The sequence below is a fragment of the Choloepus didactylus genome, chromosome 27, assembly GCF_015220235.1.
Source record: "Choloepus didactylus isolate mChoDid1 chromosome 27, mChoDid1.pri, whole genome shotgun sequence".
Taxonomy (NCBI): domain Eukaryota; kingdom Metazoa; phylum Chordata; class Mammalia; order Pilosa; family Megalonychidae; genus Choloepus; species Choloepus didactylus.
Genome location: NC_051333.1, coordinates 7,565,206 through 7,590,229, shown reverse-complemented (window position 1 = coordinate 7,590,229; position 25,024 = coordinate 7,565,206). Strand labels below are relative to the sequence as shown.

Here is a 25,024-nt window from a genome sequence, read left to right as displayed (position 1 = left end):
TTTTTAATTATTGGCAATACGCTCATGAGGTACAAAATTCTAAACACACAAGATGCTATATACTAAAAGCCAAGTCTTTCTTCCACCCACTTCACCTCCTTACAGGCAGGCAATGTTTCTTTCCAGGGAGAGTTTATTCCGATTTAAGTAAAAATATGCAAGTTGTTTTCTTCCTTTTAATAGAAATGATAGCAGATGACTAGCAATGTTTTCAGTTTTCTTGTTTCTCTTAATAATTTTTTCTTTTTTAGAGTCAGAATCCTTTGGTTTTAAAAAAATTTACATTTATTCATTTGTTTTTTATTGAGATGAGTAACAATACATTTTGAAGCCTGTTCCAGTCAGTCCACAAAGAATGTCCTCATTCTCCTCCTTCACCTTTTTTTTTTTTTTTTTTTACAGCCAAAGAGTACTCCACCAGAAAGTTCTCTAATGATTCTGACATTTGGGTTTTCTACTCTTTTTTTCTTACAAACAATTCTGCAAAAAAGAGGCTATCCGTAATTCTTCACAAGGTTTAACTGCAGATAAATTCCTAGTAGTGCAATTTATTGGGTCAAAGTGACCATGCACCTGTGAATGTGGTAGACATTGCCCAGTAAACTTTTTAATGGCAGTATAACGCATGTATGAAAAGTGCACAAAAGTGTTCAGTTAGATGAATTTTCACCATCTACACCCCCTGCTCATAACCAGCACTTAGATCAAGAAACAGCATCAACAGCCCCAGGAGGCCCCTTCCTGCTCTCTCCAGATATTCCCCCGAGGATATCCAGTATCCTGACATCCACCAGCACTGTTTCACCCAGCCTTCTCTTTCATTGCTACATAGTACTCCATGGTGAGTAGCTCGCCATCCATCCATTCTACCCTTGACAGACGTCTGGGTCATTTCCAGCTCAGAGCTACTACAAATAGATCTGTCAAGAACAATCTAGCTCATTTTTTTTGATGAACATGTGTGCAGTTATAGTGGGTAGGAGTAAGGTTGCCGGGTCACAAGGTTGTTATATTCTTAGCTTCATTTCCCCAGTTTATGTTCTCATCACCATGGTAGAAAAGTTCCAGTTTCTCCATGTCCTCACCAGTGTGTATCAGAAGAAACATGTGAACTGTTTCTGCTTTTAGTTCTTCCATTGGTGACATCCCCAACCTCCAGATCAGCAGATCAAATCCACCAGCTTGCGAGATGCAAGGAAAGCAGCCAGGCCTGAACTCTGATGATGTCAGATTTTTTATTTTTTAAAAAATTGAGCTGTAGTTTTCACATACCATAGCATCTGCCATTTCAAAGTATACAATTTGGTGATTTTAGTATATTCACAAGGTTGTGCAACCATCACCACAATCTAACTCCAGAACATTCCATCATCCCAAAAAGAAACCCCTACCTGCCAGCAGTGAGGCCCAAGTCCCCCTTCTCCCCAGCCACTGACAATCACTAATTTCCTTTCTGTTTCTAGGGATTTACCAATTCTGGACATTTCACTTTAATGGAATCGTACAATATTTGTCCTTTTTTATCTGGCTTCTTTCACTCAGCATAATGTTTGCATTGTCGATTCATGTTGTAGCATGTATCAGAACTTCACTCCTTTTTACGGCTAAATGATATTATCTCATATGGATGTACATTTTGTTTTGTCTCTTCATCAGTTTATGGACGTTTGGGTTGTTTCTACTTTGGGGCTATTATGAGTAATCCCAGGATATTCATTTGTGATCAAGTTTTTGCGTGGGCATGTTTTCAGTTCTCTTGGGTATATAATTAGGAGTGGAATTGCTAGGTTGACATAAAAATTTTGTTAAATTGTGGTAACATATATATGACATGAAACTTGCCCTTTTAATCATTTTCAGGTGCACAATTCAGTGGCATTAACCACATTTACAATACTGTGCAGTCGTCCCCACCACCCAAACCAAAACTTTTTCTTCATCCCAAACAGAAACTCTGTTCCTATTAACCAACAACTCCCCATTCCCCCTTGCCCCAGCCTTTGGTACCCTCTAATTTATTTTCTGTCCATGAATTTGCTTCTTCTAGATACTTCAAGTGCAATTATACTGTATTTGTCCCTCTGTGGGGGCTGATTTTTAAAGAGAAATGGAATTACTTTTTCATGGGCAATTTCCCCCTCCTTTTTTTTTTTTTTTTTGCATTTAAAAAATTTCTCTTAAATTCCCCTACGGTAAAATTAGCTGTCTGGTGAACAGTTTGCTTAATTCTGACAAATGCATATCCCCTCCTCCGAATGCCCCCACCTCCCACCCCCAGCCCTGGCGACCTCGGATTTGCCCTCCTTCCCTACAGTTCGGCCTCTCCAGAAGGAATCTCTCCAGCTCTAAACCTTAACAAGGAGTTCCAGTTTTCCTAGGGTGGAGTCCAGCGCGGGCCCTTGGAAGTCTGCCCCACCCGTTTCTCGATTCTAAACTTGGTGAACTGCAGAAGCTCGGCTCAGCAGAAAGCCACCGCGGGGCTCCCTTCCCGCCTCCCCCTTTCTCTCGCTGGGCGGCTCTGGCTTCCTTTCCTGGTTGCCTCTGAAACCTTAAGCGCCAGACAGACCTCCGCCTCTCGCCCTGCCCGCTTTCGGGGGTGGGGTGGGGACCTCAGCCCCGCCATCCCCCCTCCCGCAAAGGGCATTTCTAAGGGTCTGCGAACAGCGGAGAGGGGTTTAGTTTCTTTGTGGAAATAAAAGGTGTGAGCTTGGAAAACCTTGAAGCTTTTATTGGGGGGTGGGGAACCCACTGATGAACAAGATTGAGGTTGTTGGGGTGGGGGTCTGAGAGCAAGCTGGAAGGACCCAGGGGTGGGTGAAGTCTTAGGAACGGGAGGATTGGGGTGTTTAGGGGAGGGGATGCTTTGGCGCTCTCTCGGTGTAAAGGAATGACGCGGGGGTTGCTGCGGTGGAAAGGTCCGTCCACTAACAGTGCGGGGACAGCTGGGGGTGGGTTCAGAGGGTCGGCGCAGGACCGGTGCTGGGGGTCCCCGGGGGCAGGCAGGCCCCTGGCTGAACTGGCTTCTGCCACTGCCCTAAGTCGTGCCTTTTCAGCTCCCTCCTCATCCCGGCTGGGGTTGGGACCCCTTGGGACCACAGATCTATACGCCCCGGGTGGCAGGGGCTGGGAATGTCATTGGCGCTGAGCTGGCTTCCAAGGCTGGGGGCACAAGCATGTGGTGGGACGGCTCTGGAGGACCCAACAAAGTTCTAGAAGCCTCTGGGGCAGCACACACTGGATTTGAAGGACGCCCTGGGGTGCAGGGATGACCCAGTCGCTGCCGCCAGCTGCACAGCCTGGCCCTGCATCAGACACGGGCTTGGCCAAACCAGCGGTCAAGGCCACTCGCCGACCACCTGGGACCTTTGGCTCGTATCTGGGCATTAGAGAGAGGAATGTTCGGGAAAGGAGATGCAGGGAGTTTTCACGGAACAGAACAGCGTGTGTATCGAGAGACCACCGGAGTTAACCTAACTCGTGCACGTGCACAGACTAGAAAGGACAACTCACCGCGAGCCGGGGCTTAATTTTTAAAAATTTTTGCTTGACTGTATGTTCTGCCTCACACACTGCCCATGGCCTGCTTTGGAGTCAGACGGTTATTGAAAACACGCAAAGTTCTGGGGGTCGTCTGGGGCCACCCCCACCCCCCTGGGCCCCTCAGACCTGCCCCCGGCCTTCGCACCCGCGGTTTTGGGCTCCTCTGCCTCCTCCTGCAGGCAACACCTTCTGGAAGGGGGGTGCCCTAAACACCCTTTCCAGCCCAGGTGCGTCACTCTCTCCGTTTTTTTTACCCTGTGTCGCCACCACACTGCACCCCCCGGGGATGGGTTCGGGACACCTCCCGCACCCCTTAACTCAGGGGGAACCTTGCGCGAGGCGGGGAGGGGCTATCTATTGTATCCGAGCGGGCGCGGCTCGGGTTTTGGGTTCCGGCCAGCGTGGACCCATTTTAACGCTGCGCATTTGCGTCCCCGGCAGGTTTCCTTCCCGACCTGAGCCCCTGTTCTCTTCTCAGCCCGCCCTTTCAAATTTGAGTTTCCAGCTCGCACCGCCTCGGCCGGGCGCCGCCTAGGGCCGCGCGGAGAAGAGAAGGCAGAACGGCCGGCCGCGTCCACACCCGTTTATTCGCTCTCCCGCCGGCCCGCCGCGCGCTCAGGCCTGCATCACCGGCCGCGACTTCTCCGCCTGCAGCTTCACCCCGGAGCCCGCGAAGCCCGTGCCGCCCTGGGGGGAGAAGACGGGAAACCGAAGAATTGGCGCGGCGGAGGGCAGCGCTCCACGCGGAGGCCGGGGGACCCCACGCCGGGCGCGGGCGGGGAAGGGGCTGGGGCGGGTCCTCCAAGGGCAAAGAGGCGGGGGTCCTCTGGTCAGGGGCGGGGCCCGGGACGGGGCAGGGCCCGGCGCCGCTCACCCGCTGGAGCACTATGATGTCGCGGTCTGTGAGCTTCTCCCCGTTCACGGGGTCCACCATGTCCTTCCGAATCAGTTTCTCCACGCACTCGAGGGTGACCACGGCCCCACTGGGGTGAGGGAAGGAGCCTCCGGTCAGAGCCCCGCCGCGAAGAACCACTGCCCGCCCCCGTCCCTGGCTCCGGGACACCCCCCACCTCCAACAGCCCCCCACCCTGGCCTGCAGACCCCCGAGTGACTCACGAGGGCCGCAGCACGGCGCAGGGTGTGGCGTTGCTCAGGCTGTCGCGGGTCACCGCGCACACGTAGCGCTCAGAGCGCGTGATGAGCCCCACGCGGTCCACGGAGCCGTCGAGGGGCGTGAAGCGCACGGGCGTCAGGTCGGACATGCGCAGCGGCTTCCCCGACATGGGGCAGGTCACCGTGCGTGACTGGGGTGGGGCGGGAGAGGAAGAGGCGGGCTCAGGGCGCAGGCTGGCGCGGGGTGGGGGTGCGGTCCCCGAGGAGAGAGAGCCGCCCCCATCTGAGCGTCTGGGTTCTTCCCAGCCCCGGGGGCCCAGGGCCCCCGCGGGAGCTCACCGGCTTCTCCAGCTTGGTGGCCTTGGCCTCGGGAGTCAGCGAAGGGATCCAGAAGCTGGGCAGCGCCTTGTCTTTGTCCTTGTCCTTGCTTGTAGGGCCCGCGCTGGGACCAGGCCGTGCATCATCTGCGGGAATACAAAGGCTCAGAGTCCGCCCGCCGGGAGGCACCATCCCCAATGGGATCCCCACCCTGCCAAGCCTCCTCAGCTCACCTGGGCCGCTCCCCGCAGAGGCTTTGGGTGTGAAGGGGTTGAGGGGCCGGCTCACAATGGCCGCTTCCTTCTCCAGGAAGCCCCGCACCTGATCCTGCGCCGCCGCCCGCTGCAGCTCCTTCTGCTCTTCTCGCCGGGCACCGCGCTGCTTCTCATAGGCCTGGGGGGTGGGAGGGGAGTTGGGCCACCCTGAAGGAGGGCTTCCCTCCCTTGGTCTCCCAGGTGGGTAAACTGAGGCCCACGCATGGCCACTCTGGTAAAGGCTGGTGCCTGTCTGGGCGAGACCCTTTACTCTGCAGAACAGCAATCCCTGGTGTGGTTCTACCTGTTCATGCCCCTTTCCCCTACTGGGGGACACGGAGGCCACAGCCAGCCTCACCAGCTCTGGACTTAGTAGCTTCTTTATTACTTGGCAGCAGACTGGTCAATAGCTTGGTTGAACCAACTGCTCAGCTGCACCCCCCTCTGCCCCGGCTAGCAGTGTGGCTGCCAGTGAGCACCCCAACCTCTCCTGGACCAGAACGAGGTGGCAAACGCGGCCCCTCCTATCTGTGAAACAGGTTTGCTCATGGAATGCAGGGCCTGGTGCCCAGTAAAACCATGTGAACTCTGACCTTTGAGCTTCTCCTCTCATTTGGCCCTGCCGGGTCCATTCTACAGATAATGAAACTGAGGCCCAGAGAGATGAGGTGTCGCCCATTCCTTTGAGGAGTAACTACCAAGGGCCACAGAGGTGGGGAAGGAGACTGGCTCCCTGCTTCTGGGGTCTTCAGTCTAGCGGGGGAAGTAGACACTAGTCAAACGCTGTATGTACAGTGTCCTAACCGTGACAAGTGCCAAGAAAAGAGAGGCTGGGGGGTCACAAGGGCAGACCCCAGGGGCCTGGGACTAGGAGGGGTCAGAGGGAGCAGTGCCTGGTCTGGAATCTGGAGTGGGAAGGATTTAACCAGGAGAGGTAGGAGGCAAACGGAGCCTGGACCCAAGAGCTCAGGGACCCAAACCCCTATCTGCACCTGTGCCCCTGCCCCCCCCCCCACCTTCATCTGCCGGGCAATCTCCTTCTTCTGGTGCAGAATGTACTCAAGGATGGCCTCGCGCTCATACAGGTAGCCATCTGGGCTGCAAACAGAGGGTGGGGGTGAGAAGACCACGGGCCTGGCCTAGGGCACCCAGCCAGGGGCAAAAAATCACACGTCACACATCAGACCCCCACCCCCCACTCCGTGCTGGGCACCAACTAGCACTCCACAGGGAGTGTGGCATGGAATTTTCCACTTATCTCTCAGGTGAATTCTTGGGCTAGGACCACCATGTTTTAGCTATTGTAGCACTGTAGTGTGTGTGGATGTTTTGTAGGGACGGTCCAGGGTAGTAAAGGGTTAACTCGGCAGGCCTGGGTTGTCCCCACCCTGCTGCTGCACTTGGAGGTCACCTCTGGGCCTCTGGGAAGTGCAGCCTGAGAAGAGTGCCTTTGGGTACCGGCACAGCATCTACACCCACAGTGTGTTTATGGTGGGGGCCCTGGGTTATGTGGAAGCTTGGCATCTGGGGTCAGGCCCTTGAGTGGTCAGCCACATCTATGGGATTGAGCCCCAGTAAAAACCCTGGACCCCCAGGCTCGGGTGAGCTCCCCTGGTTGGCAATACTCCGTGTGTTGTCAGCATGTTGTTGCTGAGAGAGATAACTGCTGTCCGCACACCTTCCCTGGGAGAGGACAACTGGAAAGCTCCCGCTTGGTCTCTCCTGACCCTGCCTTACGCGTCTTTTTCCTTTGCTGATTTTAATCTGTGTCCTTTCCACTGTTACAAACTACAGCCATGAGTCTAACAGCCTTGCTGAGTTCTGTGAGTCCTCCTGGCATCATCTCCAGAAAACACTATTAATTGAGCACTTACTTCATCACTGGCCTAGGTGCCTAGCACCCATTACCTTAAACAGCCTTTGGCCCACCTGAAGAGGCAGGTAATGGTAAGTGCTGCATAGTGTGAGCTGGTATTATGGGCAGGCAGCTTCCTAAGAGCCCTCCACCCAAGAACAAATACATTCTTTTCCACACCCTATGAAATAGGCTTAGACTCACACCCATGCCTCAGATAAGAACATTGAGGCCCCAAGGCTCTCCAGGTGGGCTCCTTGCCCTCCCACCATCACCCCCCAGCCCCGTTCCTGGCTCACGTGACAACAGGATCATGGCAGGGCTGCAGAGAGAGGCAGCAGCAGTCAAAGTCCTTCACGGCATCCCGGCTCAGTCGAATGTTCTGGGTCCCATAGCCTGAGGCCGCTGGAGACAGAGCCAGGCAGAAGGATGGAGGGACAGAGGGGCAGGAGACGGGACCTCCAAGCACTTGGACTGTGTGTGTGTTTGTGTGGGGGGGGGAGGGGGCAGCACAACCCCACCAGGAAGGAGTCAGTCCCCAGAGGGTAACTGACAGACAGACAGACCCTGTCACTGAGCGGCCGCTCAGCGGGGTCGGGGAGCTTGTTGTGTTGCTGTGGCCCTGCTCAAATGTCGGCACCTCTCTGGGCCTCAGCTCCCTCCTCTGTACAGGGGTGACAGTGATAACGATGCCTCCCTCCACCATGAGTCGTGAGGAGTAACGAGCTAAAGAGCAGAAAGCACTCAGTGCTGGGGTGACACGCTGGCGACTGTCAGTCGGTGGGAAAGATGGTCAGAAAGCAAAACCCAGGTGCGGAGTAAGATGGCAACTCTGGGACTCAGTCAGCCCCTCCCCAGTACCTGTGTCTTTCTTCTTCTCGTGGTAAGTGTAGACAGCTCCCGCCGTGCAGTTCTTGCCATGACGTGTCATCCTGGAAGGGACAGGTGTGGGGCTGTAGTGACGGGCACGCAGCACAAGCAGGACATGACCTCTATGGCTTTGCCCCTCAGATGGGCAAGCTGGCTGCAGGGATGGGGACTTGGGGGAGAAACCAATGGCTTGTGGTCACCATGCCCCCTCCAAGAAGTCCTCCATCAAGACTTCCCTCAACTCATTACGTCCTGAAAGGCAATCTTAAGCAACAGAACCTTTTTTTTTGGGGGGGGAGGGGTTGGGGGGTTGGGGGTTGGGGAGTGTGTGTGCTACATTAGAAAGGTTTTGAATTCCTGCTACTACTTCAGACTAGCTGGGGTGGTTGTGACATTTAAACAAAATAAAAAATGTCACGGCGGATCTGTCTTTTGGGGCTGGTGGGTAAGGTGACCGTTGCTAAAAAGCCCCCCTCACTGCACCCTTCCCTGCCATCCCCACCTGATTGGTTCAGTGCAGGGTGTTTGACCCAGTCAGCGCTTTCCAGTGCACCAGTGGGTGGTGATTGGCTCTCTAGTGGACCAATCAGAGAAAAGTTCACAGGGAGGGGGGGCCTCACTGCCTCCCCCATTCCTGATGGTGGGGGAGACCCCAGTGCCCCTAAGAGAGGCTGGTGGCTTTCCTCTGATCTTTCTAAGACCCCTGAGTCATGTAGCAGGTATTAACTCAGTGAAATATTCTCGTTCCTCCTCCTTTTAAGAAAGATCCTTCGGGTGATGGAGGGGCGCCTTCTGCCCAGAGATCTTCGGGTAGCACAGGAGCTGGGGAGGTGTGTCCTTGGTTCAAGGCGACAAAGGGCTGCCTGGAGCAGGTCATCCTTGCCCAGGTCCCCCCAGGTCTCCTGCCTGCAGACCACCAGTTTTACCCATGCCGGCCTTGTCCTCTCACACCTCATTACCATACAGCACCGTGCAGGGCCCCCCCCTTTCACAGGCAGCTGTGCACCACGCTTGCTGCCCTGCGCTTTGCAAGGTGGGAGCCTAGAGCCAGCACGGCACCCAGGAGTCTCCCCAGGTGGCCGGCAGACACACCAGATGCACCTGGGGGGCCGAAAAACGGCCCCTCCATCTGCCCGCATCCTAATCTCTGGAACCTGGGAATGTGCCCTTCCAGGGCAGAAGGGGCTCCAGGTGCGATGAGGCCGAGGACCCTGGGATGGGGAATTCCCCTGGATTATCTGGGGGCCCAGTGTCACCACAGGCCCCTTCTAAGTGGGAAGCAGAGGAACACTTTACAAGAAGAGGAGGAGGTGATGCGGTGACGGAAGCTGGCTCTGAAGGAGGAGGAAGGGCCCCGCACTAGGGAATGTCCACTCCAAGCTGAAAAAAGCCAGAAATGGATTCTCCCCTAGAGCCTCCAGAAGGCAGCAGCCCTGCCCACGCCATTTTGGCCCCGCGAGTCAGCTTTCGGACCTCTGACTCCCAGAGCTGTGAGAGAATAGATCTGTTGTTTATCGCCACTAAATTTGTTGTAATTTGTTACGGCGGCGGCAATAGGAAACTAACGCAACCTTATCGGTCATCGGGAATGCAAGTGAAAACCTCCCCGTGCTCCCTCTGCCCACCTGCGGGAGGGGTAACAATTAGACAGGCGAGGGGGTGGAGCCACCGGCGCCCCATCCACTGCTGGGGGAGTGTGGATGGGTCAACCCCTTGGAAACTGACAGATAGGAGCCACTAAGGCTGGACATACGTGGACCCTATGACCCCACATTCCACTCCCAGCGTTAGACCTAACACAAAGGTGTCCTCTCTCTGCCACAAGACGCGTTCTAGAGTGCCTGGGGCAGACGGGTCATAATGGCCCTAAGCGGGACACCATCCAGTGCATGTCAGCATGGAACAGATAAAAGGGTGGAGTTAGAGAGGCCAAAGAGAGAGAACAATGGCATACTGTCTCTCACAAAAGCACTGTCAGCGAAAGACAGACTTGAAAAAAACAGCAGACAATTCCATCCATACCAAGTTCAAAATCTCGTAAACGTCATCCTGGCAGTGGATGTCGGGAGAGCGGTTTCCTTTGGCGGGTGGAAGGAGGCGAGGGGGCCTTGGGGAGGCTGAGAAGGTTCTGTGTTTAGACCTGGGTGCTGGGGACATGGACGTGTTCGTTTTGAAAGTTCACAGAGCTGTGTGCGTAGTTTTGGTTTCTGTACTTCCCTGTAAGTGTCACAACATGAGTTTAATTTTGGGGGGGCGGGGAGTCCCCATCACGTCTTGGTGCTCATCCCACTCAGCACAGAAACCACTTCCTCACTGTCTTCTGGCTGCAGAGCTGTCCCTGGCAGGGATGTTCTACCTTTGATTTAATCTGTTTCCCTGTGACAGCCGCAGTGACAAGCCTGTACATAATGTCATTCAGCACCTGGGCAAGGGTATTTTTAGGGTACGTTCCTAAACGTGGACTTGCTGGCTCAAAGGGGAGGTGCATTTAAAAGCTTGTTAGAATTTGCCAACTGCCCTCCGTAGAGATGGTGCAGGTTGACGTGCCGTCCAACAACGTCGGAGAGAGGTTGCTTCTCTCGCCTTTGCCAGTGTTCATGTGCCCAGCTCCAAGCCTGGGCCCCAGCTGGCGAGGCCCCCACAGTGCCGTGCTCTGGAGAACGTGGCGGAGATGACGTGTGACATGTGCCGTCAACAAGGGACTAACACCTAGAACATACAGTCACTTCTGCTACGATATGATGTATGCATTTCTAGAAATCACTGCCATGTGCCAAATCACTCAGTCGAATCCACATGGTTTATGGAAGAAATGAGGCTGACACGTGACACTCAAAAACTGTGTCAGTGATGGGTACAGAAAAAGACAGGAACTAATAAAAAACAGGAGGGCAGCTTTACACATGTTAAATGGTAAAGAAATACAGATAAACTCCAATGACTAAGCCACTTTGCTTGGAAAAGGACCCCGAGCTTGCTGTGGAAGTGCGTATTGGACAGGGTGCAGCTGGGGAGTTGTGAAGCGGTGGGAAGGTTATCTGAAAGCCACTGGAAAGTTCCAGCACCAGATGTGGATGGGTGTGGCTCCTAACACCGAGGGGAACTGAGGCGGCTAGGAGCTGGTTGGGGTGTGTGTGCGCCTTTTTCAGCTCAGCTGCGTGCAATTTTCTGGGTTCACCCAGTCTTTCCTGCGGATGAAATCGTGTGTAAGTAAGCAAATGCCAAACTGTTCCCCATTATGTCCCTTGCCCTGGAACTAATTCCCATTTTCAAAGTAAGCATTACAGAGAAGTGACTATATGAGGAACTCTGGCAAACTGACAAGAGAAAAACATCTACCCCAGTAGAAAAAAAGAGCAAAGGATAAGAAGAGGCAATTTATGGAAGAGACTCAAATGGCAACCAAGCATATAAAGAGATGCCCAAACTCTCCTCAAATTAAAACTACACCAAGATACTATTTCCCACCTGTTGGGGGTGGGCGACACTTTGAAAGCTGGATAAGGCCGAGGCCTGGCGGGGTCTGCAGGGCAGAGGGGTCCCAGGGCTGTGTTGGCAGGACTTGTCAAAGCAAGTGGGAGCGGTTCTGCACATGGGCAAATGCGCCCCCAAGACGTTCTTGCACATACCCACAAGGGGCAGAGCAGGGGCTGTCCACCCCGGTGTGATTTACACCAGGAGGTCCCTTGCTGGGAGAAGGAAGCATGAGAGGGGTGCCTGGCTATCATCGGAGACCACCAGCCAAGACATGCAGAGAGGGTGAGGGGCGGACCTGCGAGCCGCGGTGCCAGGGAAACAGGGAAGGAAACAGGCAGCCAGGGCAACGCCACGTGTGCATCTTAAATCTACAGGTCACAAATGCTAGATTTTTAAGAACAACCCCCCAAGGGATACACATGGTGGCCCTTGGCCCGGAGGGGGATGGACCAGGCAATGGGGATAAAAGAGAATAAATAAGTGAAACGAGAAGGGGGGATATGGACCAACATGGAACCCAGGTTGGGCCCTCTCGCCATGTGACTCTGGGCTGGCGATTTCCCTCCTCTGAGCCTCAGTTTCCTCTGGTGAAAAACAGGACCACACGGGACGTGGTTTCCGGGATAGCACTGCTGGGCACAGAGCTGGGCATGTGGGGCGTGTGCAGTGAATGTTCTCTCCGGCTGCAAGTGGGATCCAGAGGGAGAGGGGGGCTGGGGCTGGGGGGAGCCAACCCAGGGCCACACACATGTCAAAAGCAACTTCATCTTCGCCCCCAGCCTGCTTTCAAAAATTTGCCTTTCTCGTTGAAAACTTGAAACACAAACCTCTCTTCCAGAAACAGATCTTGCTCGCCCCCTACTGGTGATTTGCCCTCAGAGCCAATTTTTGCTTTTTGGTAGATTCACACGCACGCCCAGGTCCGAAGGGTTCGGTGTGAGGGGTTTTGACAGACGTGCGCGCCCCTGCAGCCGCCCCAGTGAGGTTTGCAGCATTCCCAGCATCCCAGAAGGTTCCCCGCGTGCCCTTTCCACGGCCACCCAGCCCTCGCTGCGGGGAGACGCTGGTCCTGGAACACCCGCGCTGCCGCAGGGCTCCCTCGGCGCCTCCCCCCCACCCCAGGGCCAACCACCAAGGTCACGCTGGCCTCGCTGGGCAAATTCCCCACGCTATTCTTAGCTGTCAACTGCCCTGACCCTCTGCAGATTTGGCAGTGGGCACCCCTGCTCTGCCAGAGATGACCTTGGTGGGGTGTCTGTGTCCTCCGGTTTCGTGGATGGGGGACACTCCCCCCTGGGAGCGGGAGGAGCAGCAGGGGGTGCGCTTCCGCTTGGCCAGGGACAGCGGGAGTGACCCGGAGACACTGCCAGAGCCGCTGCGAGCTCCTCAACCCTCCAGCGCTGAAGCTTCTCCAGAGCCGAAGCTTCTGGGGGAAGCCGTTTGCTCAGGACAGTGTGTGGATTTCCAAGCACCAGATCAAAATGATTCCAGAGTAATTCTCAAAAGTTGTTCCCCTCTGTCCCTCTTATTCTCTCCAGGTATACAGTGGCACTCTCTAGAGGCTACCTGCTGGCTGAGGATGGCATCCCTCTGATGGCTAACTGACCACGAGCTTGTGTATTCTTGGGCTTTCAAAGGTCTGTTTTAATTTCTGCTATGTAAACATAACTCAAATAAAAGCTCTTTGGAATCCTTGATTATTTTTTTCTGCCTTTTTTTGTGACTGTATTGTGGTAACGCATATATAATGTAAATTATGCCATTTTAACCATTTTTAAGTGGATGATTCAGTGGCATTAATTACATTCACACTGTTGTGTTACCATCGCCACCATCTGTTACCAAAACTTTTTCATTGTTCAGTAATTCTTAAGAGTGTAATGAAGTCCCCGGAAAAAAGAAAAAGTTCTGAGACCCCAAAATTTAAGAGCCACTGGCTGAGGGTCAAAGAGCTGGCAGGTGGCAGCGCCAGGGTTTTGAAACTCCGGAAGCTGAGCTTTCACCCACCACCCTATGTTGTCTCCTCAGTAAGTCCAGTTTCAAAATAGAAAATGGAACTGCTGCCACCTGCTGTCACCAGCGTTTCAGCGAAGAAGTGGTGTCGGTCACCCGGAGAGAGGGAGCACCCGTGACCCAGAGGGCCCCCTATTGTTTCTAAGCACCCCCATTTGCAGGGAGGAGAGCGAGGCCCACAGGGGTGCGCTGCCCAAGTCCCCCAGCCGGGGAGCAGCAGGGCCAGGGTTTGGAGACTGCCCCCTTAACAAGTGACAGCTGTCCGCCGGGAAGGTCACTGTCCCAGAATAAAGAACAACCCAGGGAAGAAACAGGAAGGACTGATTCGAAGGGTGCCCGCTAGCCCCAGAGCTCCCCTGCGAGCAGAGCCTGGGGGTCCCAGGTCAGCTCTGCCCCCTGCCATCCTCAGCCCCCCCAGGCTAAAAACGGCAGGCAGGGGCTGACAAAAGGCAGCAGGGGCTTGGGCGCAACCCTGACTCTTCCAATTACTTTGTGACCCAAGGAAGTGACACACCCTCTCTGAACCCCCGTTTCCTCATCTGTAAAAACCAAACCTCCTAGGGCTGTGGGGCTGGGAGGACTAAATGAGCTAATGAAGGTTAAGGCGATCAGAACTGTGCGCTGGCGAGTAGTCAGTTTTCGCCATCCATTGCCCTTCTTAGCTCACCTGGGGCCTCCCCAAGGAGGCCAGCGCCCCGCTTTCCACACCCTCGTCCCAGCAGCTTCACGCCTGTGGCATTTCCCAGAGTCCATTTTATGCTTCTTCGTGGGACAGTTTGGCCCTAACTCCACCACTGAGCAATGCTCTCCGAGGGGAGGAGGGGGCGGGTCATCTAGTTATTCAAAGGAGTCCATGGGCGTTTACTGAGTATCTACTTTATGCGGGGGACAAAACCCACAGGAGTCCCTGCTCTTGTGAAGTCTGCAGCAGAGTGGTGGGGGTACAGGCAGGGAGTAAGATGAAGTAAAATCGATGATGTCGGTAGGTGGTTGAGTGCTACAGAGGAAAGTAAGGATAAGTCAGGGCGGGGGTGGGTGGTGGGTGGGGCATCCAGGGTAGACCAGATGTTCCATAAACATTCTGCGTGCATGGAGATCTGAGCTTGCTCATCTGATAGACTGGTGTTTGTTTGTTTTACTTACTTTACTTTTTATAATGGAAAATTTCCAACATACACCTAAGTGGAGAAAACGGTGTCATGTGGCTTCATGGACTCATCACCTACACTAATTGTCAATTCATGGCCACCCTGTTTCATCTGTTTCCCAACCCTCTTCTCCACCACTACCAGATTATTTAAGGCAGACTCCAGACATGATATTATTTCTCCTGTGAACTCTTTAGGATGTGCCTCTAAGACAAGCGTTGCCCAGGAGAAATGTGACGCAAGCTACGCATATAATTTTGCATTTTCTGGTAGCTACTTTCCATAAAAGTGAAAAGATACAAGTGAAATTAATTTTAGCAATGTACTTTAGTTAACCTGCCAGAAGCAAAATATTAAATGCAACTGATAAAAAAAAACATTCATGAGATACTTTGCATTCCACTTTTCAAACTTAGTCTTGGAAATCTTGAATGTGTTTTACACTTAACAGTGCATCTCAGTTTGGGCGCAAAACTCCCATCGGAAATATCTGCTTGGTATTGAGGTTTTGTAAAATCTACGGTTGCAAAAGGAGAGTCACGTACCCAAGTTGTCCCAAACTTCCTTAAAAGTTTTCCAATAGCTGCATCATTTTATCAGTGCTGAAATTTAAATTCCTTAAGAACAAAAATTAAAAAATTGAAAAAGAGGCTAAACAGAAAATTAAAATAAGGATTAAAAATTTTTAATTAATTAAAATGAAACTAAACAAAAAAATTCAGGTCCTCGTCCTACGAGCTGCATGCGAAGGGCTGCAAAGGCTCGTGGGGCTAACACTGTGTCCCGGCCAGGGCAGCACACCGAGCACAGTAAAAATCCCTCCACATCCTCTGTTAGTCAGGTGGAGTTCACATTTCTGATTATCTCACAAATGTCTTTTGCTGCAGGTGTGAGCCCTGAGCCTGTGGCCCTTGACCCTTTTGTGGGACCTTGGGGAGGTGGCAGGGCCTGTCCCTAGGGTGGTCACACAGGCCATTCTCGGGGGGCAGAAGGGCTCTGTGTTCAGGAAACCCAAAGGGCTAATTACACTCAACAAAATCACAGCCAGAAATCTGCCGTGATGAAAGCGGTTCAGACCGGGTTCTCTCAGGGCAAAGGGAAGGTCTTGGAAGTTCCGTTAATAACAGCTGATGTTTATTTATAAGTTGCGGGAACTGGGCCCTGTTTGAAGTGCTTTACCCAGATTTACTCCACCGAACCCCACAAGGACCCACAAGAAGCCTTGAAGAATATCCTGTCCCTTTCCTCCTCTGCTCCACCCCACATCGTCTCCTCTTAGAAGCTGGGGTCTCCAGGCTGAGTCAGGAGCTCCTGAGTTGCCTCCCTGAGAGCCCCGGGCCCCTGGATTTCCCCCACCAGCTTGAGAAGCCCCTGGAGGCCGGGCTCGGAGTCTTAGCATGGCCTGGCACGATTGGCTCAAATAACCACCTTTAACCCTAGTGCTGGGGCACACCTGCTGATCAATGACTGAATCACCAATCCATCAATACATCACTCACTCTCTCCAAGAGTAACAATGACCATCGTGCCTCCAAGCACTGACTAGTCCGAAGCACTCAACCCATCTGAACTCATTCGGTCCTTGTGACAATCTCCTAAAGTGAGTTCTTCCCATTTTACAGATGAGGAAACTGATGCCCAGGGAGAGTAACTGTTCTCTCCTGCCTCAGGCTGACTCTTGATGACCAGCCATGGTGATCTTTTCAAATTGAACTTGAAGCCACTCTTTTCAGCTGCTTCTTAGGCATGGCTCAAGGTAAAAAGCAAACCGCCCTGATAATAAATGTAGGAGGAAGGACAGAATTGGAAACCACCACTTTGCAACCCCTAATGAAATCATTGGTTCAGGCAAAATGGTTGAACCTAAATCTAATCAAACCTCTAGATTTAATTTCCTAATGACAGGAAATCAAGGGATCTGGCAGGGATTGGCAAACTCTTTCTGTAAAGGACCAGAGGGTTAAATGTTTTCAGGTTTGTGGGCCACAGGGTCTCACAGCTCTGTGGATGTAGCTCAAAAGTAGCCACAATAACAAATGGGCATGGCTGGGTTCCAATAAAACTTTATTTATGGGCACTGGCATTTGAATCACATGTAATTGTGATGTCAGGAAATATAATTCTTCAAAAAAATTTTTTCCAACCTTTTGAAAACATAAAAACTATTTGTAGTTTGCAGGCTGTAAAAAAACCCAAAACTTCTGGTGGTTATAAATGATACATGTGATAAAGAATTGTATCTGGAATATATAAAGAACCCCTACATCTCCACAATAAAAAGACAAATAACCCAATTTAAAAATGGGCAGAGGACTTGAACAGACATTTCTCCAAAGAAGATATATAAATAACCAGCAAGCACATGAAAAGATGCTTAACATTATTAGCCATCAGGAAAATACAAACGAAAATCATAATGAAATATCACTTCAAACCCACTAGGATAGTAACAAGTGTTAGAAAGGATGTGGAGAAATTGGAATCCTTGTACATGGCTGGAGGGAATGAAAAATGGTACAGCCACTTTGGAAAACAGCCTTTAGGCAATTCCTCAAAAGCTTAAACACCGAGTTATCCTACGACTCAGCAATTCCACTTCTAGATATATACCCAAGAGAAATGAAAACACACATTCACTCAAAAACTTATCCACAAATGTCCATAGCAGCATCATATATAAGAGCCAAAAAGTGGAAACAACCCAAAAGTCCATCAACTGATGAATTAAAAATGGGGTATGACCACACAATGGAATACTGTTCAGCCATAAAAAGGAATGAAGTGTTGGTACATGCTACAACATGGATGAACCTTGAAAACATTATGCTAAGTGAAAGAAGCCAGTCACAAAGGATCATATAATGTACCATTCCATTTATGTGAAATGTCCAGAATCAGCAAAACCATAGAGAAAGAAAATAGATCAGTGGTTCCCTAGTACTGGAGGGGCTGGGGGGGAAATGGGGAGTGACTCCTAAGAGGTACTGGTGTTTTTTTTTGGGGGGGGTAACAAAAATGTTCTAAAACTAGATTGTGGTGATGGTTGCACAACTCTGTGAATATACTAAAAAAACACACTGAATTATTTAAAAAACACACACTGAATTATTAAAAAAACACAGGTGAATTATATGGTATATGAATTATAATCTCAATAAACTGTTACAAAAAAAGGCAAAACAGGAGGAGAGCAGGATTTGGGTTTGGTTTGCCAGCATGGGATGGAGGAATGAGTGAAAGCAAAAAGACAAATTCAGATGGCAAGAGGACTGGGAGAATAACACACCCGGTTTCTTCAAAAAAATCAATTACATCAAGAAAAAAATAGAGTGGAGGTCAGATACTTTTCTAAATTAACGAGAGATTTAAGAGACATAACAAATGCCATGTGTGCACCTTGACTGGATCCTGATTCAAGCAAGTCAAGTGAGTAAATCGAGGCATTTTAGAGACAATCAGAAGACTTGAATATGAAGCATGAAATGGATATTACTCCAAAATTATGGCTGCTTTTGTAAAGTGTGAAAATGGTATTGCGGTCATGTAGAAAATGTCCTCGGTTTTTACACACGTTATCCTGGAGCATTTGGGGATGAAATGTCATGAGGTCTCTAAAAACAACAGCAACAACAAAACACAAATTCAGCAGTTATGGCAAAACACTAATTACTGGTAAATTTAGGTGATGGGGATTCTTATACTATCCCTTCACTTTTATACGTGTTTGAACATTTTCATAATAATTAAAATAAAAAAAACTGCTTAGAGGACCCCGCAAGGCCCTGGTTGACAATGAATCAGCAGCACAATCCGGATGTGAGTCCAGGAATGCTCGATCCCAAACCTCCACAGGGAAAGTTAAACTCGACAACACCAAGAGAGAAGGGACTGTCCAAAACGTGCAGAGAAGGCGGCGCCGGGCGACGGCACGATGCAGCCTTCTCTGCCTTCCGCCATCCTCACCACAGTCTGGGAAACTGAGTCAAGGAGAGGGATTCTCCTTCTTTAATTCCCACTCTTCAGAGCCCAGAAGTCCGGGTCCCTTCCAGAGCCCCGGCCCATCGCCATCTCCCGCAGAACTACAACTCCCGAAACGCTTTGCGACTAAGACCTGCACGTAGGCCTTTTAGTTACCTCCAGAAGATGATGGGAGGTGTAGTTCCGTTTCAAAAAGAGTGCCTGGCGCGTTCTTATTAACGATTGACAAGATCTCTGAGATCTTGTCCCCGTCTGCCTCAGAACTCTAGGACTCTAGCCCGGGGGAAGGTCATCCCAGCAACAGTATCCCTCCACTGCCTAGAACTCACCTCACCACCGACTACTCCTTCCTTCGCCTCTTCTTCCTTTGTACTGCTACACCGGAAAGGAGCGCTGTTTTCCCCAGCCGCTCCACCCACTTCCGCCCGGGAGAAGCTCCCGGAAGTAGAGCTGCCCCTAGTTGCGGAGGTACCTCGTCTGGCTTGGTAAGTCCTCTTTTCTTCTCTTCTTCCCTCCGGAAACGTCTGTGGCACTCGAAGGTTCCGGTTCACGAAACTCTCGTAAATTTGGGGCAAGTTTAGTATGAATTAGGCATTTTGCTGGGCGGATGATTTCCTGCTTGGTTCCAGGCTTGGATCTCCAAGCTCTGATGTTAAAGACTAACCTCTTCTCCCGGAGATTAAGAAGCCCACTTTCCCAAGTATATCATCCACTTTTTTTGCTGCATCTTAAGAAGCGGTGGAGAAGGGGGAACTTCCCTGTGCCCATTTTATAGACCGAGCAATCGGGAAACTCAGAAATCAAAACCATTCAGATGATCCTCAGGAAAAAGGAATTTAGTGCGGCACCGCCCAGCTATCCCCAGGGACCGAGGCATCCAGCTCCCGGCAGTTTCTAGATATCTAGAGAACCTGTTTATGTAGGAGGGGAGGCGCAAATGCAATTCCCTAAGTGCCCCAAGGTATAGGAGACGCCGGCCTTTTCTTGGGGTTCTGGACGCCCCCCTCCCCTTTTCATATTAATGGTCCCTTTAAATACTTTGTCCCTTACCTGAGTCCCGCCCAGGGTAGGTAATCGCAAGCCCCGCCCCTCCGCCAGAAACCGGGACCGGGCCTGGTAACTAGGAACGGGGTCTCCCCTCCTCCCTCTCCCCTTCCCTCTCCCTGGCCCCCCTTCACAGCTGGCCCCAGCTGGCCCAGGAGAGCCTACATTAAAGAGGAGGGGGCAGTGCTCACAAGTCTGGGCAGGTGAGTGAGATTCCCTAGAGGAGGAGCCTGGCTTGGGGACCCTGGTGTGCAGGCCCCCTACCCTTCTACAACCTGGAAGTTCGGGCCTCCAGGACCAGGAGTCCAGGACCCCAGCCCCCTCATGCCCTGGATCCAAGACTACAGGCCCCTGCTCTGGCCTCTCCTGTAATCTTTGACCTCTGTGGGTGGATGTGGCAATGGACACAGTGAGGGGAGGGTGTAAGTGGAAATTGCCAGGGGAGAAGGAAACCCCTATCTCCAGTTGGCATTTTTATGAGCACCAAAACCTGCCCAGGGGGCTGTGGACACAGTGGAGAGAGAGAAAAGCCCCCTTCTCTGCTCTTGGAGGCACTCTGCCTTCCTTCAGTTCCTGTCTCTGATACTTGCAAACTGTGTGACCTTGGGCGAGTGATTTTACCTGCTCTGGGCTGCAAATTCCTTATCTATAAAATGGGAATAATAATAGGACCGATGTGAATTAAAATGAGTTGATATGAAGAAACCACTTAGAACCGAACCGTGCCTGGTACAGAATACGGGCGATGCAGGTGTTTGCTAGTATTACTGTAATTCATGTCTGTAAGGGTTGACCTCGTTCCTCAGGGGCTGAGGTCCTTGTCATCTGTGCACCTGGATCCAGGTGTCCACAAAATATGAGTGGCCACCCCTCTTTGCTGCTGTTTTACCTGGCATTGATCACCTGCCTGGGCAGCTCCCCCACTGGGGAGCAAGACCAAGGTGAGTATTTGGGGGAAGAGCTGGGTGGCCAAGCGCTGACCCAGGACCCCTTGCCCCTGCCCTCCTCCCTCAGACTCAGGAACCCAGGTCCCCAGCCCCTCCACTCTTAGATCAAGGGGTCCAAAACCCTGGATTTCTCCTCCCTCAGACTCCTTCTTCCTCAGACCCAGGGATCCGAGCCTCCAATCCCTCCTCCTTCAGATCCAGGGGTCTGAGCCCCCAGGCCCCTCCACCCTCAGACCAGGAGACCAGGCCCCAGGCCCCCTCCTCTCCCGGACCCAAGGGTTCCCCTTCCCATTAGTATCAGGTTCCTCCGTGTCCCCAGTCCCAGGAGCCCTCCATCTCTCCATCCTTCCTTTTCTTTGGGCCCAGAAGTCTTCCTGGGCTCCCCAGGGGCCCAAAGCTTCCTGAGCAGCCACCGGCGGATCCCGCGTGCCAATCACTGGGACCTGGAGCTGCTGACGCCCGGGAACCTTGAACGGGAGTGCCGGGAGGAGAGGTGTTCCTGGGAGGAGGCGCGGGAGGTCTTCGAGGACAACACCCTGACGGTGAGGGCCTGGGGACCCTGTGGGCCAGGCCGGCGGCTTCTTCCAGCCCCAGGACATCCCACACCTCAACTCCCTCCTCCTTCAGCCTCAGAAATCAGGGTGGGCCTGGTCTGGGGGTGCTTGGATCTCCCAGTTGACACGCTGCCTTTCCCCTCCTCCTCCACTCCCACCCCTTCAAGGAGCGCTTTTGGGAGAACTACAGCTACAATGGCAAAGGAGGTGAGTGGGGGGCTGACCCCTTCTTGCTCTGTGCAGCCAAGAGAACCCCTTCCCATGTAGGCCTGAGCAACACCCCCCATCCCAAATTATGCCCAAGAACCGCCCCCTCCGGTTCTGTGCTCCCCGAGTTCCTGAAGGAGGCTGTGAAAGGAGCCCCCCCCCCCACTGCCTGAGACACGCTCAGGGGATGCCCCGTGTCTCGGGAATGGGGAGTGTGGGTGGAAGGCGGGGTGATGGCTCAGAGGCCCTGCAGTGGAGTCCCGGGCCCTTCAGCCGCTTGGTTGCTAAGGAGGCTGCCCCCTAGCAACGGGCCTGGCCATCTTCACCTGGCTGGTCCGCCCACACGCAGCCCCTCCTGTGAGTTCTGAGGCCCCATGGTGGCTGCAGCCTTGTTGCTAAGGGGGCTGCTCCTTAGCAACCGGGACTGGGCAGCCGGACTGGGCAGCCCACAGCACTACCTGGCTGGCTCCCCTCCCCCACAGCCCCATCCCAGCCCCGGCCTGGTTGCTAGGGAGGCCTTCTCCCTAGCAACCAGGCTGGCCAGGACCCAAGGCCTCCTGCCCACTGGAGCCCTGGAGGACCCCCCTCTGGGTCCCAGAGCCCACCTCCCACCCCTCTTTGGGGCCTGGTTGCTAGGGGCGGACGCACCTTAGCAACAGGCCCCAGTTCTGGGCTGGAGCCCTCACGTTGGCGCCTGGTTGCTAGGGGAGGTAGCTCCTTCGCTCCAGTCTTGGCCAGGAGAGTGGCTCCTTGAAGCCACCTGACACACATCAGAATCAGGAGGCCCTGCCTCCTGGGTGCAGCTTCCCGCTGAGGGGCTAAAAGCCTGGGGCTTCTGAGGAAAGCCCCCCTACCCAGTGCTAAAGGTGGGCTCCCAGCAGGAAGGGAGGGCTTGCAAAGCCTCTGCTCCTCCGAAAGGAGGCCTTGGATGGCTAAGGGGGTGCTGCACCTTCAAATGAGACCTCATGAACACCAGAGTGCTAATTTGGGTGGGGGGCTCCCAGATTTTTCCACTGATTTCCCTAGCCTTCCGGTAAATTCAGAAGCCTTCCTGCAGACTCCACTTTTCCTTCAGAGCTGCCTTACTCCTCAGTGGCCTGGTTCCAGCGTGGGTAGGGGGTGCTAGCCCAAATACCAGATGCCCAGTTAAATGTGAATCTCACCTAAACAATGAGTAATTTTTTTTTAAGTATAAGTATATCCCAAATATTACCTGGGATGTACTTATGCTAAAAAAGTATTCATTCTGTCATCTGTAATACACAGTTAACTCGGCATCTTATATTTTATTATTTGCTAAATCTGGCAACCCTAAGTGTGGGAGCTTCTTGGAGCCTAATCTACCTGGGTTCCCTACCTTACGTTCGGCGTACGAATGCTGCCTGCTCAGTAAATGGATTGCATGGGAGGCTGTGCCCCTGACTCCTGGGGTCTTGAATCCCATCCCCTCCCCTGCCCCCCACTTGTCATGGGGATGCAGCTACCATATTTTCTAGCCCCCAGAGGAAGCTGTCCCAGGCCTCTTAAGCGTTTGAGCACCGTGGGGTGGGGATTATCATTCTCATTTTATAGAGTGGGAACTGGAGGTTCTGAAGCAAGAGCCAGGCAAAACAGCCCGCACTCCCCCCACAAGGAGCTGCTGCTGGTGGTGGTGGGGGAGCCACTGAGGCAGGGACTTTTCTGCACAGGGCGTGGGCGCGTGGACGTGGCAGGCCTGGCAGTGGGGCTGACGGCCGGCATCCTGCTCATCGTCCTGGCTGGCCTGGGAGCCTTTTGGTATCTGCACTGGCGCCGCCGCCGCCATCGGGAGCCGCCCTGCCCCCAGGAGTAAGAGGGCTTCGGGGGGAGGTAGGGAGGGGGAGAGCAGGTCTGGGAGATGGCTTGCGTCCGGTTGTCACGTCTGTGGGGTCTCTTTGTCCCTGCATTGTATTTGCATTGGCTGTCTGCCTGTCTGTCCGCATCCTTAGTACCTGGCATGAAGTAGGAGCTTTATGTCTTTGTCCGTGTGTTGTTGTTCCTCTGCGGAGGCTGTATCTGGAGAACCTGTCGCGCCTCTCATGGGTGGCTGTTTGTGCGAGTCGTCTAGGTGTGCCTCTCTCCGTGGGAGGGGCTGGGAAGCTGTGAGTCAGTCGCTGAAGCCTGGTGGGGCTGGGGCTCTTTTAGGAAGTTTATGGTACGAGGGGTTTTGAAAAGTTGGTGACAGGGTCCATCTGGCATGTGATCCCTCGATTTCTCTCTGGCAGGTCGCTTCTGCCTGTGTTGGCCTGCTTATCTCACTGTCCTGCCTTCTGTCCCTCCATGCTCCTCCTGTCGCTGGTGCCGGGTGTGTGAGGGTGTCCTAGGGCCTGCAGAGTTTTGTGTCCTCCTGTCCACCAGCATCCGTGTGGGGTGCCCCTTCTTTTCTCTCGTTCATCTCCCTTCTGCCTCTGTCTTCCTAGGTCCTCTCCTCTTCCCTCATGTCTCTTCTGTCCCCGAGGTCCCCCGAGCCCCCTAAAGGGCACACCTTCTCTGTCCCCAGGGCCGGGCTCATCAGCCCCCAGAGCCCCCTGACCTCTCTGGGCTCGCCGACGTCCCCGCTCCCACCCCCACCCCCAGGCCTTCCCACCTACGAGCAGGCGCTGGAGGCCTCCGGGGTGCACGACGCACCTCCGCCCCCCTACACCAGGTAAGGGGCGGGTCGCAGAGGGGAGGGCAGGTCGTTGGTTCAGGGGCGGGACTTGGAGTGTTGGGGCGGGCTTTGGAGGGCAGGGGTGGGGCCCGGCATTGAATGGCGCAGTGTAGGAGGGTGGGGCTTGAGCCCGGAGGGTCCTGGCCATTGGCTGAGATGTCCAAGGCGGGTCGCGGGGGTCTTGGTTGAGGGGGAAAACCGCCAGGTCTTTGACTTCCCACTGTCCCCTCCCCTTGCAGCCTCAGGAGGCCTCGTTGAAGAGCAGCTTCGGAGCCCGGGCCTCTTCACACCCTGCCCCCGATTCACACCGCATTCCGGAAACCCCCAGGCCTCTTAGACTCCGGAGTTGAGCTTGGGGAGGGGTGGGTAGGAGTAGGGGTCGTCCGGTCCAAGGCCTACCCTGCCACACGTGTTTCCGCCGTGTACGGATCCGCGCACGTCCCCGGCCAGGGCGTTCATGCGTCCCGGCCCCTCGCGGGTCCCCACGCTCTCCTGACCCTGGGGACCCGCCGACCCCGACCCCGGGGTAGACGCGCGCCCGTGAGAACTGGGACCCAGGTGCACCGGCCGAGTCTGCGGCCAGCGCGGGTGAGCAGATGTGACCTAGCTTCCGCTCTCCAGTGCCACGGGCCACGCAGAGCCCCGTCTCTGCACACGCGTGTCTTCGTGCGCTCCCCGCGCGCGCACAGGGGCGCTTCGCAACCCAGGGAAAGGGTGGGGGGCATATTCATACTTGGTGGGGGTAGGCTCGCATTGCATCCAGGGTTATGGACTTGAGCTGGTCCCCTAAATAGAAAATCCTTTGTGAAGGAGACCAAAGAAAGCTGAAACAATGCAAACTAAATAAAAAATAAAAATCGAAAGAACTGAACCGCGCGTTCCCGGGCGCGTCTGCGCGCGGCGGAGCTAGCTTTCTGTGCAAACGCTGCGCCTCACACCCGCAGGCCTTCCTTGCGCTCTGTCTCTCTCTCTCTTTTTTTTTTTTTTTTTTTTTTTTTGCATTTGCACGGGATTGTGGGAGGAAGCGGAGCGCAGCCA

At 53.5% G+C, this 25,024-nt stretch overlaps 2 protein-coding genes across 6 annotated transcripts; one reads left to right on the top strand and one right to left on the bottom strand.

Moving 5' to 3' along the window:
• Positions 1-2,707: 2,707 nt before the first annotated feature.
• LOC119521544 (nitric oxide synthase interacting protein) lies at positions 2,708-19,001 on the bottom strand. 3 transcript variants are annotated; one of them, XM_037819913.1, is made up of 9 exons: positions 18,896-19,001; positions 7,942-8,012; positions 7,380-7,485; positions 6,242-6,323; positions 5,205-5,364; positions 4,993-5,117; positions 4,657-4,844; positions 4,415-4,523; positions 2,708-4,227 (listed from the first exon to the last, which is right to left on the bottom strand). In XM_037819913.1, the coding sequence occupies exons 2-9, from the start codon at positions 8,009-8,011 to the stop codon at positions 4,156-4,158; spliced, it is 912 nt and encodes a 303-aa protein (XP_037675841.1). In that variant the 5' UTR covers position 8,012; positions 18,896-19,001; the 3' UTR covers positions 2,708-4,155. The 3 variants fall into 3 exon arrangements, with proteins under 3 accessions (XP_037675841.1, XP_037675842.1, XP_037675840.1); XM_037819914.1 differs by lacking the exon at positions 18,896-19,001 and adding an exon at positions 9,973-10,028; XM_037819912.1 differs by lacking the exons at positions 7,380-7,485; positions 18,896-19,001 and adding an exon at positions 9,973-10,122.
• Positions 18,947-24,857, top strand: PRRG2 (proline rich and Gla domain 2). 3 transcript variants are annotated; one of them, XM_037819915.1, is made up of 8 exons: positions 19,034-19,051; positions 19,747-19,813; positions 20,417-20,551; positions 20,924-21,099; positions 21,279-21,318; positions 23,007-23,145; positions 23,837-23,983; positions 24,226-24,857. In XM_037819915.1, the coding sequence occupies exons 3-8, from the start codon at positions 20,467-20,469 to the stop codon at positions 24,242-24,244; spliced, it is 606 nt and encodes a 201-aa protein (XP_037675843.1). In that variant the 5' UTR covers positions 19,034-19,051; positions 19,747-19,813; positions 20,417-20,466; the 3' UTR covers positions 24,245-24,857. The 3 variants fall into 3 exon arrangements, with proteins under 3 accessions (XP_037675844.1, XP_037675843.1, XP_037675845.1); XM_037819916.1 differs by lacking the exon at positions 19,747-19,813 and having other exon boundaries at positions 18,947-19,051; XM_037819917.1 differs by lacking the exon at positions 19,034-19,051 and having other exon boundaries at positions 19,643-19,813; positions 20,454-20,551.
• The last annotated feature ends 167 nt before the right edge of the window (positions 24,858-25,024 follow it).

What these genes read in the sequence shown, in the direction of transcription:
- LOC119521544 (XM_037819912.1), bottom strand. Translation starts at nt 10,107, where the DNA reads ATGTCCCCAGCACCCAGGTCTAAACACAGAACCTTCTCAGCCTCCCCA. An exon ending in AGATTGCCCGGCAGATGAAG is followed by an intron (nt 5,365 to 6,241) that starts GTGGGGGGGGGG and finishes CCCACCCCCCAG; the next exon opens with GCCTATGAGAAGCAGCGCGG. An exon ending in CCACCAAGCTGGAGAAGCCG is followed by an intron (nt 4,845 to 4,992) that starts GTGAGCTCCCGC and finishes GCCCCACCCCAG; the next exon opens with TCACGCACGGTGACCTGCCC.
- PRRG2 (XM_037819916.1), top strand. Translation starts at nt 20,467, where the DNA reads ATGAGTGGCCACCCCTCTTTGCTGCTGTTTTACCTGGCATTGATCACC. An exon ending in CACTGGGGAGCAAGACCAAG is followed by an intron (nt 20,552 to 20,923) that starts GTGAGTATTTGG and finishes CTTTGGGCCCAG; the next exon opens with AAGTCTTCCTGGGCTCCCCA. An exon ending in GAGCCGCCCTGCCCCCAGGA is followed by an intron (nt 23,146 to 23,836) that starts GTAAGAGGGCTT and finishes CTCTGTCCCCAG; the next exon opens with GGCCGGGCTCATCAGCCCCC.